Below are 13135 nucleotides of genomic sequence, written 5' to 3'. Positions count from 1 at the left end.
CTGTTACAAAATCCATAAATAAAGATTATATCAGCAAATTCGTTGTTAAAAAATTTAAATAGCACTTTTACACTACGATTTACACACTACATTATACTTCCTTTTTCTATATGATAATTTTGACAAGATTCAAACCAAGTACACAACTTTCACTGTTGATCAGCTATTAACGCCAAACTACACAATCAATTTTTTTAGATACAGTATTTCTAAAGTAACATACATTTTAAATAAATTTTTTACATAATAGTTTCATTTTACCTGTGTAAATTATTGAATATACACAACTAAAATACTATTTTATAAATTTTGTATGTCTTACAATTATTTTCAGTAATAAGCATTTTTGTTTGTAAAAAGAATGTTTATTAGGTATAGAAAGAATAATAATGATTATCTGTCTATTATTCATCAGTTTTGCTTCAATGAAAAACCAACTTTTAAAAGTTTTTATTTACTTTTAATTGGCTGTATATTCATTAATTTTCTTGGAATTAAATTCTTTACAAGTTTAAAAAAAATTTAATTTACTATAAACCTAAAAAAAAAACTGGTTTAACAACACAAAATTTTGTGTTTATGTTGGATATATCTTACAGTTCTGGGACCTGATTTAACCTATTTGCAGCTCTAATTATATAAGAAACCACCAACTTTACTTCTTAATTTGTGTCCGGAAAATAATAGAAGGGCTTCTTTTTATTATAAGAAAAATCTGGGCAAACTTGAAAACAAGTTTCCAGACCTATGTTTATATGAATTTTTTTCATTATTTTCACTAGTACAACTTATCCTGAAATTTTTTCAGTTTCCTCATTTTTTTTTTGTCTTCAGTCATTTGACTGGTTTGATGCAGCTCTCCAAGAGTCCCTATCTAGTGCTAGTCGTTTCATTTCAGTATACCCTCTACATCCTACATCCCTAACAATTTGTTTTACATATTTCAAACGTGGCCTGCCTATACAATTTTTTCCTTCTACCTGTCCTTCCAATATTAAAGCGACTATTCCAGGATGCCTTAGTATGTGGCCTATAAGTCTGTCTCTTCTTTTAACTATATTTTTCCAAATGCTTCTTTCTTCATCTATTTGCCGCAATACCTCTTCGTTTGTCACTTTATCCACCCATCTGATTTTTAACATTCTCCTATAGCACCACATTTCAAAAGCTTCTAATCTTTTCTTCTCAGATACTCGGATTGTCCATGTTTCACTTCCATATAAAGCGACACTCCAAACATACACTTTCAAAAATCTTTTCCTGACATTTAAATTAATTTTTGATGTAAACAAATTATATTTCTTACTGAAGGCTCGTTTCGCTTGTGCTATTCGGCATTTTATATCGCTCCTGCTTCGTCCATCTTTAGTAATTCTACTTCCCAAATAACAAAATTCTTCTACTTCCATAATCTTTTCTCCTCCTATTTTCACATTCAGTGGTCCATCTTTGTTATTTCTACTACATTTCATTACTTTTGTTTTGTTCTTGTTTATTTTCATGCGATAGTTCTTGCGCAGGACTTCATCTATGCCGTTCATTGTTTCTTCTAAATCCTTTTTACTCTCGGCAAGAATTATTATATCATCAGCAAATCGTAGCATCTTTATCTTTTCACCTTGTACTGTTACTCCGAATCTAAATTGTTCTTTAACATCATTAACTGGTAGTTCCATGTAAAGATTAAAAAGTAACAGAGATAGGGGACATCCTTGTCGGACTCCCTTTCTTATTATGGCTTCTTTCTTATGTTTTTCAATTGTTACTGTTGCTGTTTGGTTCCTGTACATGTTAGCATTGTTCTTCTATCTGTATTTGAACCCTAATTTTTTTAAAATGCTGAACATTTTATTCCAGTCTACGTTATCGAATGCCTTTTCTAGGTCTATAAACGCCAAGTATGTTGGTTTGTTTTTCTTTAATCTTCCTTCTACTATTAATCTGAGGCCTAAGATTGCTTCCCTTGTCCCTATACTTTTCCTGAAACCAAATTGGTCTTCTCCTAACACTTCTTCCACTTTCCTCTCAATTCTTCTGTATAGAATTCTAGTTAAGATTTTTGATGCATGACTAGTTAAACTAATTGTTCTGTATTCTTCACATTTATCTGCCCCTGCTTTCTTTGGTATCATGACTATAACACTTTTTTTGAAGTCTGACGGAAATTCCCCTTTTTCATAAATATTACACACCAGTTTGTATAATCTACCAATTGTTTCCTCACCTGCACTGCGCAGTAATTCTACAGGTATTCCGTCTATTCCAGGAGCCTTTCTGCCATTTAAATCTTTTAATGCTCTCTTAAATTCAAATCTCAGTATTGTTTCTCCCATTTCATCCTCCTCAACTTCCTCTTCTTCCTCTATAACACCATTTTCTAATTCATTTCCTCCGTATAACTCTTCAATATATTCCACCCATCTATCGACTTTACCTTTCGTATTATATATTGGTGTACCATCTTTGTTTAACACATTATTAGATTTTAATTTATGTACCCCAAACTTTTCCTTAACTTTCCTGTATGCTCCGTCTATTTTACCAATGTTCATTTCTCTTTCCACTTCTGAACACTTTTCTTTAATCCACTCTTCTTTCGCCAGTTTGCACTTCCTGTTTATAGCATTTCTTAATTGCCGATAGTTCCTTTTACTTTCTTCATCATTAGCATTCTTATATTTTCTACGTTCATCCATCAGCTGCAATATATCGTCTGAAACCCAAGATTTTCTACCAGTTCTCTTTATTCCGCCTAAGTTTGCTTCTGCTGATTTAAGAATTTCCTTTTTAACATTCTCCCATTCTTCTTCTACATTTTCTACCTTATCTTTTTTACTCAGGCCTCTTGCGATGTCCTCCTCAAAAATCTTCTTTACCTCCTCTTCCTCAAGCTTCTCTAAATTCCACCGACTCATCTGACACCTTTTCTTCAGGTTTTTAAACCCCAATCTACATTTCATTATCACCAAATTATGGTCGCTATCAATGTCTGCTCCAGGGTAAGTTTTGCAGTCAACGAGTTGATTTCTAAATCTTTGCTTAACCATGATATAATCTATCTGATACCTTCCAGTATCGCCTGGCTTTTTCCAAGTGTATATTCTTCTATTATGATTTTTAAATTGGGTGTTGGCAATTACTAAATTATACTTTGTGCAAAACTCAATAATTCCGGTTTCCTCTTTCATTCCTTTTGCCCAGCCCGTATTCACCCACTATATTTCCTTCCTTGCCTTTTCCAATGCTTGCATTCCAATCTCCGACTATTATTAAATTTTCATCTCCTTTTACGTGTTTAATTGCTTCATCAATCTCTTCGTATACACACTCTACCTCATCATCATCATGGGCGCTTGTAGGCATATAGACGTTAACAATCGTTGTCGGTGTAGGTTTTGATTTTATCCTTATTACAATGTTTCTATCGCTATGCGTTTTGAAATACTCCACTCTCTTCCCTATCTTCTTATTCATTATGAAACCTACTCCTGCCTGCCCAAGTTTCCTCAAACAGTATATATATATATATATATATTTTATGTCATCATTATTAACTTCTAATATTTCTAAACTTGTATTAATATCAGAATTAGAAAGTTTATTGTTTATTACATTACAAGAGAAGAGAAGCTGGTTTAAGTCCTGCACATATCAACCTAATAACCTAATAGCTGTTTTACACCTGATTCTTATAGTCAATTTTGAAAATCAGTTTTTTTGTGTTGTGTTATCATGACATTCTGCATTAACTCTACAAAAGGCATTTGTTATTTGCCAATTGTGATAATTTTTGTAAACTTAATGAAATACTAAGTAATTTAAAAATGAATAAGAATTAATGATATTCTCAGAAATGCAAGAGAATGTAGACAATGTGTAGATGGCAGATTGATTTTGTAATGTTTTATTTCTTGATAATAAACAGAAAAATGTTAAATGTTATAAATACTAAGAAGTTATTTCATACATTAAAGAAAGTAGTTGAAACATAATTAACGTAGGTGATGCATAAAAAAACAGGCTTCTCGTAAAAAGTAGAATAATAACAAGTTATTTTTATTTTGTTTTTCTGGGTGAAAAACGCTTCAGTGTTATCGCCTGAACACGATATATGAGTTTTAAAAACTAAGTCAAGAAAATTCACAATCAAAAATGAAAAAAACTCCCACAAAACAAAACATGAAGCATAAATACAAAAACAATAGAATAAAAAATTGAAACAAAATGAAAACTTAAAGTAGAAATTTAAAAACAAAATCAAAAGACTAAAATATTTTAATAAAGACAAAACACAAAACTTACTAAATCTTAAAACTCAAACACATACAACTACCACAAAAAAAATTTAAAAACAGTATTAAAATATATGTAAAATATTAGCACCTCGGAGAAATAAAAACAGTCATTCTAAAACTTTTTTATTATTGCCCAGGATTTGATGAAAATTCCTGGACAAATTAAATTTACAACGCAAGGCCGCATAATGTATGCATTTCACAAGAATATGGAGCACAGTCAAGCGGCCGTTACATCGCATGCTTACTGGTGTGTTTACTGCTGACATCAGACACCTGTGAGTAGCTCTCATATGACCTGTCCACAATTAGCAGAGGAAACTTCCTCATGATGAATTTTCCATGAGGACATTTCCTCATGGTAACACAGAAACCTTTAATATGCCACAGTTTGGAATCTACCGTAGCCAGTTATCTTGCTACTTTGCACGAAGAGTGAATTTCACACGGTTAATAAAGTCGTCGGATGCAGTAATGCGAGAAGTGAAGGATGGTTGTGACTACATGTGTTTTTAATAGTAGAATCTGTACGTTTATTACCGGAACAAGTTGGTGCTGCTACAGGGACTAGGATGGTCTTCTTCTTGCTACTAAAAGCAGCTGATTTAATATAACATATTCAACATTTAATATAGTGTATTTTTAACACTATATATATATATATATATGTCATTCAAGCAGAAACTAGCTGTATTCCTTATCGTTGTCGACTCTTCTGCTGAGATCAATGCCAGTGTTTTATATATTTGTCCACCAATTACCAAAAGATAAATTTATGGTTTTTAAAGTAAAAACTACAAGGGCTATTTTTTTTTCAAGGTCCGATCAGTCGCGAAATAAAAACCCACGCAAAAATCGGATGAATCTTTGCGCATGTGTTGCGCAGCGTCTCTAGCATGGCCTTCCATCATGCCACGTCACTTCGTTACATGTTAACAACATGCTCAACACATTGTCTCTAGATATTTATAGTTGCCATGAAGATGAATAAAATCACTATTATTATACATTAATTAAATATGGAATATTAATTATAAAGTACGTTTGTAAGTACACGTATAAAGTACATTTAACATGTTACTTTACTAAATGTTAATGAATAAAAATAAACATACACACATGCTACGTCTGTTTTTGATTTGACAGGTTCAAGATAAAGCAAGTAGCATGTGTTGATAGTGAGGAAGATATCAATCTGTTGATAACATTTTTTCCTTCTTTATTTAACTGAATAAATTTTGAAAACACATTTTTCAGTTACTGGTCTTTAGTTTGCAATAAAAAAAAAATTAAGTAACATCAGCATGAAAGTAAAAAATTTTCATCATGATCTTAAATTAATAATATATAAATAAAATTAATTCTCACCTGGATTGCAGTGGTGACTGTAAATGGAGTATTTTGTAATTTTTTGCTTTTAGATATTTTATCTTGCAATACCTCTAAATATTCTTGACTTGTTTCATCAACTTCATCCTCATCACTAGATAATACTTCTGGAAATACAAATTCATGTACATACTGACAATTTCAATTAAATATGTTACACATATCATTAAAATTAGTATGAATTAAAAGAAATTACATCAGTTAACAACTTTTAATTATAGAATTACATATTTCCAATAACTTCACTAAAAAAAATATTTTAAACAGTAAATGACTATTCAATCTATATTAGTTTCTTTCTTTTGTTTAACAATTTTTTTTTACTCCTTTGCAAATAAGATAGATGATGTCATGGCATGCAATCATAATCTTTATTTAATATTTCACATTGCTTTGGTTTACAATGATAAATAAAAGATTCAGTGCAAAAGTAAAGGCCGATCAGTAATAAAATGAGAACACTTGAAAACATGGAAAAATTAATTAATGGTTTCAAATGTTTACATATTTACTTTATTTTTCTACGTACGAACAATTTTGTTCGTAACACTTTTAATATTGTGAAACAAGCTTCTTCAAACCCACTGCATAAAATTCTGCTGCCTGGGATTGTAGCCACTTTCCTTGAATTGTTGAGACAAGTCAGTTTTTGAGGTGTAGGAAGAGAGGTAGACATTGGGCTCTAAAGGATCATGACTCTTAAGATAAAAAATCAGAATTGTTTATGTTGTCTATACAGCCGTGTGTGGATATACATTATCATGAAGACCAATTCCTGATCTCAGTTTTGAATTGCATGGCACTGTTAAGAAAAGTGTTTCATATTAGATTTATGATATGATGGATGTTCCAGGTTCCATGAAATCAATCAAAAGAAAAGTACACTCTTTTAGTCCCAGAATACAGTTGTCATGATTTCCTTCCAGACTGGGTTTGTTTCAATTTTTTGGTTAAGGTAAACTGCAATGATGCTACTGTGTGAATTGATGTTTTGTCTCAGCATTAACAAATGAAATCCGCATTTTGTCACCAGTGACGATATGGAAAAAAATGTCTCCCTCGTGGTTAAAGCAGTTAAGAAAAGCACTTACAGAAGTCATTCTGTGATCTTTGCAAGCACTTGTCAACATTCTCAGCACCAATAATAGTGTACAATCAATCCCATAATAGTGTATTCAGTCTAGTGTATTCGGTCCCATAATAGACTAGTGTCAGTTATGATTCTCAACAATGTTGTCTGTGAACCTTCTGGAAATTCTAGAGAAAGATTGCTAATCGTAAAGCAATGATTTTCTCTCACTTTTGCATTCACATGTTTAATGAGAACGACAGTCTGGACACTATGCTTGCCACTTCTCTGTTCGTCTTGAACATTCGAATGGCTTTCCTTAAACTCATGACGCCATTGCCTCACTTTTCCTTAACTCATTGCGGTAGGCCCAGATTTTTACACAATTGACTGTTAATTTCGGCAGCATTATGTCCTCTTGCATTTAGAAAACTAATCACTAATTGAACTGGCAGGATTTGCTATTACCGCACTCATTTTAACACACTGACTCACATAAACAACAATGAACTGGTGGTAATATAGCAGTTACATGCCTAACAGACTGCTTAAAACAATTGCGCATGCATGAACTGATTGGTGTTGCAATTGTTACTTATAAATCACTGGGTCTTACTTTTGAACTATGCCTAATAGATAATTCATAAATTTACTTTGAAGAAGTGACCTGAAGTTTACAAAATATGAAATGTTTATGAATCTATTGTCGGTGGTATTTTTGTAACAGATGTAAACTATTGTTTTCTACCTCATTCACAATTCTTATGCCACTAGCTGCCTATAACCTATATTGTTTGTGCATTTGATAAAATTAAAGCCATAAATAATGACTACCTTCTACAACAAGCAAGGTTCCGATGGAGATAAAAACTTTATGGCCTCTTCACCAAAGGAAAGAAGAGGAAGTTGATTTATTAGTGTTGAAATTTTTTTTTTTTAAATAAAATTTAATTCCATAATACCTTTCTTTCATTTGCAGAACAAAAATACAATAGATTAAAACTGATCTTAGACCACTTTATACACATTAATAATCATATTCTATTTGTATGTTGCATTGCAGCTACTGAAAAGAAATATATCATGGATGAAAATATTATGTAACTTGCTTACTGAAATAGTTTGTTTAAGCACTCTGTTCAATGTTAAATTTTTTTCTCATCTGATGTTTGATAAGAATATAGGGTTCTCACAGAAATCTCACTTTAAATATCCCTGATCCTCGACATATAACTCTTTCTTGCAGTACATTTTATTGCATCACAGAAAGGAAAATTAACAAATTTTCATTATACAGCTTCCACCATTCCCATAACTGTCTAATAGCCTTCTTTTTATTAATAAGAAATTAGATAAAAAACAAAGAAAAAACTAAATCAAAGTAAATCATGCACATTAAAAAATGAGTAAGGACATAACTTCTGATTGATTGCACTTAATATGAGAGGAACTAAATTACTACCGTCAAATGAAATAATTGCACTGAAGAATTAGAAAATAAAATAAACTTAAAGTGAAAGGTACTTATAAAAAATAAAGTAAATTAAATTCAGATGAACTTCATGTACAAACTAAAACTAAAGAACCTAACATTAATACATACCATATAAAATATAATAAAGAACCTAAAACTCAGTACATGTACTTCAAAATAAATAGTTCATATGTAAAAACGTTTTCTAATCTATTTTAAACTCTCTTGGAACCTCTATAAAATTTCAGAGCATCATAAACAATCCTTTGGTTCAGAATTCTTTTTTTTTTGTTTTCAGAAAGTAGAGATTTGTTCACAGAAAATCCTGACAACACTAGCATTAGCATGTGAAAAAATTAGTTACTTTTACAACTTCCTCCAACTCAGAATATTTCTTGTTCTTACACAACATGTGAACATAAAAATCATCTAGTCTTATTTCTTTTGCCTGCATCATGAAGAGCATCTAAAAAAGTATCAAGACCCATTTTTTGTCTCATTTCAGATAGTCATACTGAGTTTTAGTTTTTTCAGCTGTATCTTGTGACATTTTTTTATAAAGAACTCATTTGTTTCTTTCCAAGATCAGGTTGTGAAGTAATCACTTCAGGGTTTAGAGAAGACAATCCAGCAAAAGCTTTGAACTTCAGTGGGCTTCTCTGTTGAGTTTTTGGATTGTTTTTACTAGAAAAATCTTGCACTGGTTTCTAAGGTTTAATAAGCCCAACTTGGATACATGTTACACATTTTTTTGATGTTTTATTATTTGGAAACCAGTATTATCATTTTTAAGTATATTTTCACTATTTTCTAGGTCCATAACCATTACCTTGCTTTCAACATATCTGGTTTCACACGGTGTGCCATTAAACTTTTCATCAAATCTAACAAGCTAAAGTGAAGTTAAGGTGAGAGAGGAGAAGAGCTTTGAAACCTTCACAAAAAGGGTCATGTTCAGCAGATATGACCCTAAAGGACGACTTGCACTTCAGAAACTTATCTACACAATGGTTTTGCAATGGCTTATATGATTTACTATGTATAGGTTTTGATTTGTAATAAAATTTTAAGTCTTCCACTTTTTTAGAGCTCTATCAATATAAGTGACATTCTCAAGCTAAATGTAGAATGTTGTTTAATATCCTTCAACAATGAACTGTATTAAATAGCACTGTTTGCTCAAGATGGACAGAGACTCTGTCTGTAGTAAGCTGGTATTCTTTTTATCGCACCACTTACTGTAGCTGTAACCAATTTTAAAAATTCAAGGTACAATATTTATGGGAAGTTACTTCAAAATAATTAAAACTTTAATCATCTTAAAACACAATTTAAACATCAATTTTTAATTCAGATTATATCACAACATACAGGCTTCTGTGAATAACACCCACGCTTCAAAAGGGTTTTACCAAAATTTTCACTAACTTTCCCTGAGCCAAATCAATTTTTCCCTTACTTTTCCAGGTCTGTTGAAATATGGTTAAAAACAATATATAAATAGACATTTTAAAATAAAAATCAACAACCTCTATGAGTAAAACTAGTTTTAGTCCTTGTATTCTGAAATTCATTAATAATTCAAGTAAAAATAATTACCTTCATCTGCATCTGACTCATCATCATCATCGTCATCATCCTCAGCTTCTTGTGCTTTTGCTAAACACAAAATAAAACAATTTAGAACTCAGCTTAAAACATCTTTATGTAACAAAATATGCACTTTTGAGCAAATGTAATTAATTGATCCTAGAAGCAACAGGAATAAGGTTCTGTACTGGCAAGACTATTAGTTGAGTTTTGCAAGAATTTTTTTAAAAACTAGCTTTGGATATAACTGTTAAATTTATTTACTTAATTGCAAGATTATATTTCTTACAATAGCAAACTCTTAAATTATTGTTTAAATAACTAAGAAACTTTAATTTGATGTTACAATTGAGAAGATTAAGTATTAAAAAAGTGACATTTATGCAAGGAAATATAAAAAAGAAAAGAAAAAGGTGATATTTTATAAAGCACATTTTTGTGGTTCCTCATCTCTAAACCTTACAATCTTTGAGTATATAAACAATAAATTGTAATGCATAATACAGGGAGAGTTTTCTCCTGTAGGACTTATCTTCAAGCAGAAGGTGGCATGTAAATTAAAAAAAAAATTATTATCTGGGATAACTGGTGCTTCGGATAAGATTTTATTACAACTATGTAGATTGTTACTGAAATAAACTTAAATGCACTCATCAGTAATATCCACTAATTCTTAATTCAGTTATCTTTACTAATTGGTAGAAAATCTGAATTATTACAATATATCAATAAATTTATACATGCAAAAATTTCAATACACAGAATTACAGTTAATTATCATAAAACTCATATATCACATAAAGATGCGTTGATAAAAAGTATGTTCAATTAAGACTTAAGATTGTGAAAAATATACTACACACCACCACCAATGTGAATCAAACCAATTCTAGAAATAGAAATGAAAAGTGTGAATTTTTCAACAGCTGCATTTTGAACAGCAGTGCATCTATGGAAAAATTGATAGTAGATGCTTCCAGAGATAAATCAAGTACATGTTGGGTAGCTTTTACAACTGCTATTATTCAAAAGCACCGTAGTAGAAACTATCATGCAATTATTACACTATTCTCATAATTAAGAGTTAATCTTAATAGCTAGTACCATATCTAATATAGGTAATAACAAAACAGACAAGGGAATGGTTATGATTTCAGAAAAGAACACTTAAATATATGAATTTGTTTTCATTTTTAATATGAATAATTATTTGAAGTATTCAAAAACTACTTCAAAATAAAAATGCAGATGTTAAACTATACAATAGTCCAATATTTAGTAATACATTACTGACAGATAAGTAATTCATCAGGAATCATAATATGAAACAGGGGACACCTACCTGCGCAGTTTGTATATAAAATGAGTAGTTTCTGTTCAACTATATATTTATAAATATTTCTGAATCTACTATTTTCTAAATGCATTTTGAAAACAAAATGTTGCTAGCAATTACGAAGTAAACTGTGCAATAAAGAAAATTTGGTTTTTTAAGTTGTACAAAATTTGGCAACCAAAACATGGTCATTTTCTGGTGTACCAGTCCATATTTATTGACACAATTTATACAAATTTTCCTTAGACTAGTCCATGTCATTTCAGTTTCAAACATTTTTGCTACTGGAATTTTCATGAAATTTGATATGAATTAATCGTTGATAAAGTTGATAGAGAAAATACTAAATTTCAGAACTATCAAACTATTTCCGCTTTTAGAGGCTTTCAAATTTGCTGGGAAATGGCAAATTTTGACTTGCAGCAGTAGTGTTAGGTCAACATAACTTTGTTATTTATAAAGGTAGAATGATAAACTTTGTATCATTTTAAAGCTTATTTGATGCTCTTTCATGATATACAAGAAGGTTATGTTATATAAATTTTAAGTTACCATCTTTTGACATAGGAATTTCAGAAAACCAGGTCATATTTTTTAATAAAAAAATATGTTAATTTATATGTAATTGAGAAATTTGAAACTGGGTCTGCTTTGGGATCAGGGGATAAAAAATAAAATTTGTATCAATGTTTTAGCAAAATATACTGTTTTAAAAATTTCTAATTAGTTTTATAACAAGTTTGGAATTAATATTAAGTCAAAATGAGTTTGAAAAACATTACACTTTATGCTCAAAATTGAAATGAAAATAATTTTAAGTAAAACGATAAATCTCATATATTTTTAAGTGATCTAAAGCAACTCAAGTGTAAAACATAATTATGTATAAAATATAATTCTCAAGACTCACTTCTAATACAAGAAGCTACAATAATATAAATAACAATTGTACAACTAATAATTAAAATGTAATAATGCATGCCTTTCTTAAACGATATACAAAAAATGAGGCAAATCAATAAAAATTTCAAATTCAAATTTTATACATTCTTAAATTAACCTTTCATTCCAGCAGCTGTTATTTTAAATAAAATAAATATTTTAATTTGTATTAACTTTAACAATAAAAATATATCAACAGCACTTATGTATTGATTAATGCTAATGTACTGATGAATTTTTCAAAGTAATATTTTTATAAAAATAATTTTTTATAATAACTTAATAAATGTAATCTGATATTTTCATTGGCTTTTAATAATTATACCAATAACATTAGTATTAAATTAACTTTTCGCTCAGTTTTTCCATTTGCCTAAGTAACTTCCTTTTCAGATAAGGTATATGTATGGCCAGTATTAGTTTTTGGATTAACTTTTGTTAGTACTTCCTGTCAAGGTAATATTAGAATATCACTGTGTTGGGAAAACATTAAGAAGGAGATGGATCTTGAGGGTGAGGAAATTTACTTATACAAAAGCCAACAACCAAGCACCATTATACGTGCACGTGACAAACCCTTTTATAACAGGAATTTCCAACTTCCGTTTCATGCAGAACTTTACGTTGTTCATATTCATCATTTTCAAAAATAATTTTTGTTTTAAGATATTCTTTCCTGGCTGGTAAAATACATGCAACTTTTGAGTACCTGGGGTTGCCGCTGCTTTTGCTTAATACTTTTCTTCTAAATACTCAAGATAATACAGAAATGCTAATACTTTTCTTCTTTCTGATACTAAATTAATATTTTCAATATTTGACGGAGTACAATCATGAAGTTGAGTGATTTTTGTTATTTGATCTTGGTATGGGTGTTGTAAACTTGCTTTTGATGCTAATCTTTTACGAGTACAACCAAAACCGTACATTCACTCTTGCCACATGATGTGGCAAAGAAGTGCCATTCTGCCTCAGCACCTGAGTCTTTCTTATAAGTTAAATTCACAAAATTTTTATTTTGTAAATCCACTATGCATTAT

At 30.2% G+C, this 13135-nt stretch overlaps 1 protein-coding gene across 2 annotated transcripts in view; it reads right to left on the bottom strand.

Annotated features, from left to right (window-relative positions):
• Positions 1-13135, bottom strand: part of msk (importin-7 msk) — a 107626-nt gene that overhangs the window by 14399 nt on the left and 80092 nt on the right. For both annotated transcript variants that reach the window (XR_012757490.1, XM_075373976.1), the window contains exons 19-20: positions 9827-9886; positions 5664-5791 (exon numbers count right to left, since the gene is read on the bottom strand). Coding sequence is in view for 1 of the 2 variants with exons in the window: in XM_075373976.1 (XP_075230091.1) it covers positions 5664-5791; positions 9827-9886 (188 nt within the window). In the remaining variant the exon portion in view is untranslated. The remainder of the gene's footprint in view (positions 1-5663; positions 5792-9826; positions 9887-13135) is intronic.

This window comes from Lycorma delicatula, chromosome 8 (genome assembly GCF_047948215.1).
Source record: "Lycorma delicatula isolate Av1 chromosome 8, ASM4794821v1, whole genome shotgun sequence".
Lineage (NCBI taxonomy): Eukaryota > Metazoa > Arthropoda > Insecta > Hemiptera > Fulgoridae > Lycorma > Lycorma delicatula.
This window is presented reverse-complemented; position numbering and strand designations above follow the sequence as displayed.